At 42.8% G+C, this 7,207-nt stretch overlaps 1 protein-coding gene across 1 annotated transcript in view; it reads right to left on the bottom strand.

The window, feature by feature from the left end:
* The window catches only part of VCP (valosin containing protein), a 21,190-nt gene extending 14,467 nt beyond the window's left edge, over positions 1–6,723 (bottom strand). Inside the window, exons 1-3 of the mRNA XM_009889745.1 lie at positions 6,671–6,723; positions 2,278–2,389; positions 1,735–1,907 (exon numbers count right to left, since the gene is read on the bottom strand). Of these exons, the coding sequence (XP_009888047.1) occupies positions 1,735–1,907; positions 2,278–2,389; positions 6,671–6,723 (338 nt within the window). The remainder of the gene's footprint in view (positions 1–1,734; positions 1,908–2,277; positions 2,390–6,670) is intronic.
* Positions 6,724–7,207: the final 484 nt, after the last annotated feature.

The raw sequence follows: 7,207 nt of genomic DNA, 5'->3' as shown, positions 1-7,207 counted from the left end.
CAGGGGGAAGCTCTTTGTTCCTTCCTCACTCTCTCATAACCTGCTACAGAGACTAGAGCCCTGCTGCCGATAATCCTGGTTCTGAGCAAAGGCTCTCACAGTACCAGCCAAGGGTAACCAGCTTACAGTCAGGCGTCTGTCAGTCCCACTTTGTGGAGGATGACATTTAGGTCTGAAGGCTCTTTCCCCTGTTTTAAATAAACACTTCAGCTACTATTTTACAATGTAGCTCAGAGTTATCAAGCTGTGGCAGAAAGCTCAAACTGACTTTGCCAGCTAAGAAAAGCCTCTGTGGAGCTGCAGCAGAGCATGCAACTTTTCATATGTGACTTTGCTCAAGACTCTTAAGTAGATTCTTCTACCACATGCTTTACAGAGAGGATGTAGCAGAAAGGTAAAAAGACAGACTGCCCCAGAAGGAAAACAGTTGACAACTCACGAGCAGGAAGCAATTAGCATTTTGGCAGAAACCAGACCACAGAAAGTAACACAAGAAGTAGTTAAAGATCAGCAAGAAAAACTTTAAGGGCAAGAGGTGTGAAAATTCTCTGGCCCTCATGACAAAGCTACAACAATCGGTAACACATTTGGAAGGTTGTAAACTACTACGGACACAGTCCGAGCACAGAAGGGGAGAGCACAGGAGGGGAGAGCACGGGCTGAACTGTCACACTAGAAATGACTTGACAGTAACCTCACATGAGGTTAAAGTCAGGATTCACCTTTATTTAAACTCACAGAGTGCCTCAAAGCACTGTTCTGTTCCAAATACAGTGGTGTTTAAAACTTGCATTTTCTAGTGGTAGAGAGATGGAACAGCCTCATTGCTCTACTCTACAAAGTGTGTATAAAACACATTTTTCACTTAAAGATTATTCCAGATAGCACTCCAGAAGTCTAGTGTCAGAAACCAGGCTCCAATTTTCTCAGAATATTCCAGATTAGGAAGATGCTCTGGAGGAGGAGCTGTCAGCCCTCCCATATTTAAGCCTGAAAATTAGCACATTTATGCTTAAGAAATGCTCACATTTTTCCCCCCACTCCTATAACAGAATGGAACCTGTCTCCCATAAGCAAAGATGTATACTTCAATGCTTTCCCAATACTTTCTGCAAGTGTTGCACAACAAAATCCCTGCCACACTTTAAAAGCATTTCTAATTTTAAAGTTACTTTTATAATAAAAATCAGAATATAAACATCCTTTGGGGATTTTTAATATTGCTATTTGACTGCTTCGTGGTTTTGTCACTCATTTCTAGCAAGTTTTAATTTCTGTTTGCCATAGGACAGCCCAGATACTACCAGACCAATTACAATGTTGCTTAATGCATTCCACAGTTAACATTGTTGACATTAAAAATTTAGACAAGAAAAATTTGCGAGTTCACCTGACAACGTAAATTTGGGCAGATGACTGTGACAACAGTGGGATAATTGAACCATTCAATTTAATGACAGGACCTGAGCTCATAAAGGTCCTGAAGAGACTTCAAGAATCTTCAGCATCATTTTTTAGTGTTAATCTGAATATGCCTACAGCCAGAAACACAGGCAAAAGTAAACAGAGATACCCGATGTAAGCCACGCACTTCAATACATTTCTGTGATCTCTCTGGAAGATGTAAGAATACCTCCTGCAGATCCTGCCTCTGCTAATGACTCAATCCAGAGCCAGCGCACAAATTATTTAGGCAACCCAGAAATACGCAACAGTTAGCAAATGAGTCCTCACCTGATCACGTCGCCCAGGCGCACTCTTAGGTTGTTGCGAACAACCCTATTCATTCGAATCTTCTCATCTGAGCAGGTATCATCTGACAGAACAATGCAGACCGCCTCTCTCCTCTTCTTTCCTTTTAGCAGAACAGTGTCTCCTCTGAACAGTTGCAATTCGTCCATTTTTGCCTGTAAGCAGTAATAGCATTAGAACAAGCTTTTGACAAAATGAGACATTTGAATGAGTTATTTGACTTCAGAGAATTACATCTTGGAAGTGACACACTTAATCCACAAGGACAGAGGCTCCTGCTACACTGGTCAAGAGCTAATCCTGAAGCCAGACTAAGGGCATATGCTCAACTGAATCCTACAAATTGAGAATCAAAATACATTTTATCACGGAAGAGTGTCAGAAAACAGAACAACCCTCCCTTACTCATAACAGCTGCAGCTTCTGACACAAATACTTAAGACTCATGTTGCAAAGTTACATTTCAAGTTAATACACAGCTTGCAAATTACCAGGTTAAATGCTTTGCTTTTACAGATGACGCACCTGGGACAGTGACACAACACTGTTGTCTTCATTGATGGCTTCATCAACAATTAACCTATTGGGCCTGTTCTTCTGCTTCAGAATAGCAGTCGATAAGTCATCCGCTTTAGAACTGGTGAAGAAAATGGAAGTTATGAGGCTGAATGATACTGCTCCCCCCTTTCCAGCCACCCCCCTGTTTTCATCTCCATTTCCTACAGGTTTCTTTGTTGTCTTGTTGTTTAGAAACTATACTTCTTTGTAAGACAAAGGAGAACATTTTTCCCAGGCACCAGTTGCAGGAGCTCAAAGCACAATGTTTTCTGTCAGTAAATACAACTACTTTACTAGCCTCAAATGGAAATAGCTATGAAGGTATCTATGAAAAGAAGTGGTCGGTGAGATGTTGCTGACTGTAAGATGTTTTTCCTAAAAGAATTAGTCAGACTCATCTGAAATCACATGTAACCACTGCCAACGAAACAAAAGTTCAAGTCTATTTGGTGTCAAATCCCAGATAAATAGGGGAATTACAGGACAATGCTGCAGCTCCCCTAACAGGAAGAGTTGTAAGAGTTTAGCCTGTCAAGGCCTATTAGTTAAACCTAGCAAGCCTGCAGAAATATTCAAGTGCTCATGAAAAATGGGGTTTTCTTTTTAGGATATAAGCACCTTTTAGGATATAAGCACCTTTCCATAATACTTTCACAGGAGTCACTGCAGCTCTAGCCCACTACACCACAACAAATATGACAGAGAATTTGTTTGCCTTGACAAAGTGGAGCTAATCAAACAGCAAAGAAATGGAAGAAAGCCAGATTAAGCAATTGCCTTCAAAATCTAATACAGCAAATAATTCACTGTATGAAAGAAATATGAATTTTAATCAACTGATCCCCAAGGAGCTCTTGGAAGCTACCACAACTGTTGTAACTTCCCTTGGTAGGTGCCTGACTACCTTCTCCAAGTATTCCAGATGTGCCACTGTCTAAGGTTGGAACAGAAAACTTCGCACATTTTGGTTTGATTCTGACAAAGAAAAGAAAAGAAAGTCTTCGTTTTTCCTAAGCAAGCAGCAAGCACCAGCCAAGTGGAGCCTACAGGAGAGCTGGGGAAGGACTTTTTACTAGGGCATGTAGTGATAGGATGAGGAGGAATGGCTATAAACTGGAAGAGGGCAGGTTTAGATTAAACATTAGGACGAAGTTTTTCACTTTAGGGTGGTGAGGCACTGGCACAGGTTGCCCAGAGAGGCTGTTGAGGCCCCATCCCTGGAGGTGTTCAAGGCCAGGCTGGATGTGGCCTTGGGCAACCTGGTCTAGTGGGAGGTGTCCCTGCCCATGGCAGGGGGGTTGGAACTCGATGATCTTCAAGGTCCTTTCCAGCCTAAACCATTCCATGATTCTATAAAAGAGCAAGGAGCTTTGTGCACAGCAGTGTTGGCTGTGCAATTTGGCTCCATTTCGCTCTTTTAGGGACAAAATAACTAGGAGAAATCAAACCTCGAGTGGAAGTGGCAGAGCAAGCAGCTACACAGCACGAATACAGACTGTGGCAGCAGAGTGTCACTTGGCACACTCACTGCATTTTTAAAAGTACATCAGAGAGGGGTGACATACCTACAGCGTGATGTTACCCCAGGTCTCCCCGCCCCTCAAGACAGAGGTTTTTCCAAGACAGACTATGTGGTATTGGCTCCTTTCTCTGACACTTAAAAGGGGGACCAATACCAAGCAAGCCTATGAGGGCAGCAAGCTTGTTTCCAAGAGGTTTTCAAGCTTTGCTTAAGCCCTGGTAGCATAGGAAACATGTTGGAAATGAGACACAACATAATTTTAAGTGAACAAAAGGAGGAGTCATAAAACATGTCTTTCCTGGGCTGCCGGGGAAAGCCACGTTTTTCCTCTCTTCGAGTGCAAGAGGTAAGAATCAACATCCATCCCTTTCAATGTGAGGTGTTACAGACCCTTCCTCTGAAGCCAAAAAGACACAAGAAAGGCTGCTGGATACGTCCAGGAAGAAGATCATGAAATCAACCTAAAACATGGTCTTGGATTTCCAGGAAAGCTGAATGCGCAATAAGAAAACTGAACCGATACACTGTCAGACCAGACATGACAAAACCAACAATCTACTTGTAAGGACCCTGCCTCAGCATTAGCTCCTGGACACTGGAAATCAATTTAGCAGGTAGATTTTAAAACTTGAGCTGAGGGACACCAGAAGAAACAATACTCCTATTTAGGCTGTTCAAACTGGGAATGTAACTCACATCCTTCTGCACATGACATATAGATCCAAAGGCCTTTTGATTAGAAACCACTGCCAGACTTTAGCTACACAAACTGTCACTGAAACTGAGTGGCTGTCCCTCGGGATGCAGAGTCGTAAAAACCTAAAAAACAGTCTGGGACACAAGATAAAAATAAATGGAAGAAGAACTGGGCAGCAAGTGGAAGCTTTTGGACAAAAACTGTCAATAAACCAAAAGCTGTATAAATCTGGAAAGAAAGTTCAGATACCTCCTGACACACAGCAGTGCTGAAGAGCACCGCAAGAGGTCCGCTTGGTTCTGCTGAATGAGAGAAAAAAGTTTTAGTACTGAAGAGCTGAATCTACAGTTTCCTAAGTAATAAGGGAGGGATGGATCAATGTTGTCAGTACATTACTGCACTTAAAGTGATCAAAAAGCTTGGAGGCATTAAAAATGGAATAAACGTCTCCAAGAAACAGCATGCAGGCATCTAAATGCAGGAGGTCAGCTTCAGTTATCTGACCTGACAGTTCTGCAGAGAAAGAAACAGAAGTGTTATGAAATTACATGTCAGCTACACAGGAAAGTGATGTTATTTCTCCTCCAGACAAGGGTAAGGACTTTCAGAGACAAGCACTACCCATCTTCCAGTAGCAATTTATAATATTATGATAATCATCACCATTTGCCCTTGTTGCATCTCTCCTGGGGGTTCCTCATGCTGTAACTGAGATGACGGAGCAAAATACGCCTGGGCACCTCAACCACACGCAGACAATCCCCAACATCGGTGCATCAGAGAAGGAGAGCTTGAACGGAAAATACCAAGCAGGAAAGCCTAAGGCATGGGTTGGGACTCTCTCCTACCAACTTCCCTATGTCTGCTGGTAAACTCTGGCAAAGGGCAGGACAGACAGCTAACCTAGGTAATTTTTAAAGCTCCTCAATGAGTTTCCCATCAGAGAGAGCCTGGTGCAAATCCTCTAGATCATATCCATTACTCACCCCTTTTGTCAGCTCCCTCACACACTTCCCCTCTCACTCCTTTCTTTCACTGACTCAACAAAGAGATAAACTGAACACAAAACGTAGCTTTAAAGCTGGTTTGAAATTAAAAGGAAATTCAAAGCCTGCATCAAGCCTGCCCCTAGACAGAGGCCAGAAGTGAGGACATAATCCCCAGCACAGTGAATGGCCAAACTTGCATGTGAAGTGCAAGACATCAATAAAACTGAAGCAAGTATGTACTAGCCCTAAACACCAACAATAAATAGGTTCCTGGTTCCCATTCTCAGCCCTGTTTCCTCTCTCAGTAAAGCAGTCCAAAAGCCCCATTTGTCACATGGGAGGGGTGAGGACAACTTTTTACCATTTACATCACTTCATCGTTTTTCTCTGTGTCAAAGCTCCCCTCATTCAGCATATATAACGCCCAGAGGCTATGCATGATGATGGATGGTACCAAGAGCAAGAGTAGAAAGTAATTACCAATTAGTGATTCTTTTGAAAATGGCTACCAACCTCCAAAGGTCCTCTGAAACTAGGGAAATAAGTTCCTCCTGCAAGTCTGTGCTAAAAATATAATGAACAGGCACTGACTCAAACTGATTCCAGCTGCAGTAATGAAAGTGAAAACAGTCATGCCCTCTGTATGCTGGTGCGCCTTTTTATCAACATCCTCATGAACTGCTTCCAAGATAAAACCTGTCAGCAGTTTCTTACCACCCTGAACATCCATGTTACAGACTGATCTGGTAAGTATTAAAAAAAAAAATCCAAGAAAAATTTAATCCACTGAAAATTTCCATTGAAGCAAACAAGTGAGGTATTTGATGACTGCAGCCACTTACTGGAACAGCACATTGCAAAGAAGTGGTGAGTTCATACTCATGCTCAAGATGCCAAGTTCTCAATCACTGTTTCAGACAGGTAGGCACACGAAAACAAGTATCTCTTTAGAAACCACACTCTCTTAGCGAAGAGCATTGCAGGAGCTGTGTTAAGCCCAATTCAGCAAGATGGCTGCCAACAGCACTGACCCAAAAATGGCAACTAAAAAGTAACTGTTTTTCAGTTGCAAAGTTACTTTTGTTGATTCCGTGTGGTGAAAATAACTTTGCTAAAGTAGAAATTTCTTTTTAAAGACACTGTTCACCTCACTCAGCTGCAAAATACGTCTCTGAGACCATCACTTCCATGAGAAGCTCTACCATGGACACTGAATTCTTGGCACATCTTGCTGGAACTGACTCACTAGAACTGAGCAGGTCTAAATTTCAGGAGTTGCAAAAGAAAAGGTGAACATAAATAAGGCACACTAAAGAGACTGAAAGTGCCTCTAGCAAGTCAAAGAAGTCACTTCAAGTGTACTGGAATTTGGGAAATTTATCTTTAGGTTCTATTTTTACTTTTTGCAAGTGGCAATGAAGTGGTTTGTGCATGTGGGCCGGAAGCTGAGAGACCACTATTACTCAACTCATTTTTGAGGAGCGTGAAAGATGATCCTCAGCCTGGAATTGAAAACGGAGTGAAGCAAGACACCGGAGACGAAAATATAGCCGATTGCCTCAGCTGCCACGGAAGCCAGCCGGACACAACATGTCTGCCTCTGCTAATGCCAAGTCACTTGCTAAACTCGGCCTGAGGGCTGCTGCGAGGAGGGGACCGGGACACCCCCCTCCCCCCCTCGCTGCCCCG

Source organism: Charadrius vociferus, unplaced genomic scaffold (genome assembly GCF_000708025.1).
Source record: "Charadrius vociferus isolate BGI_N301 unplaced genomic scaffold, ASM70802v2 scaffold37, whole genome shotgun sequence".
Lineage (NCBI taxonomy): Eukaryota > Metazoa > Chordata > Aves > Charadriiformes > Charadriidae > Charadrius > Charadrius vociferus.
The sequence above is the reverse complement of the archived record's forward strand: the minus strand, read 5'-3'. Positions and strand labels throughout refer to the sequence as shown.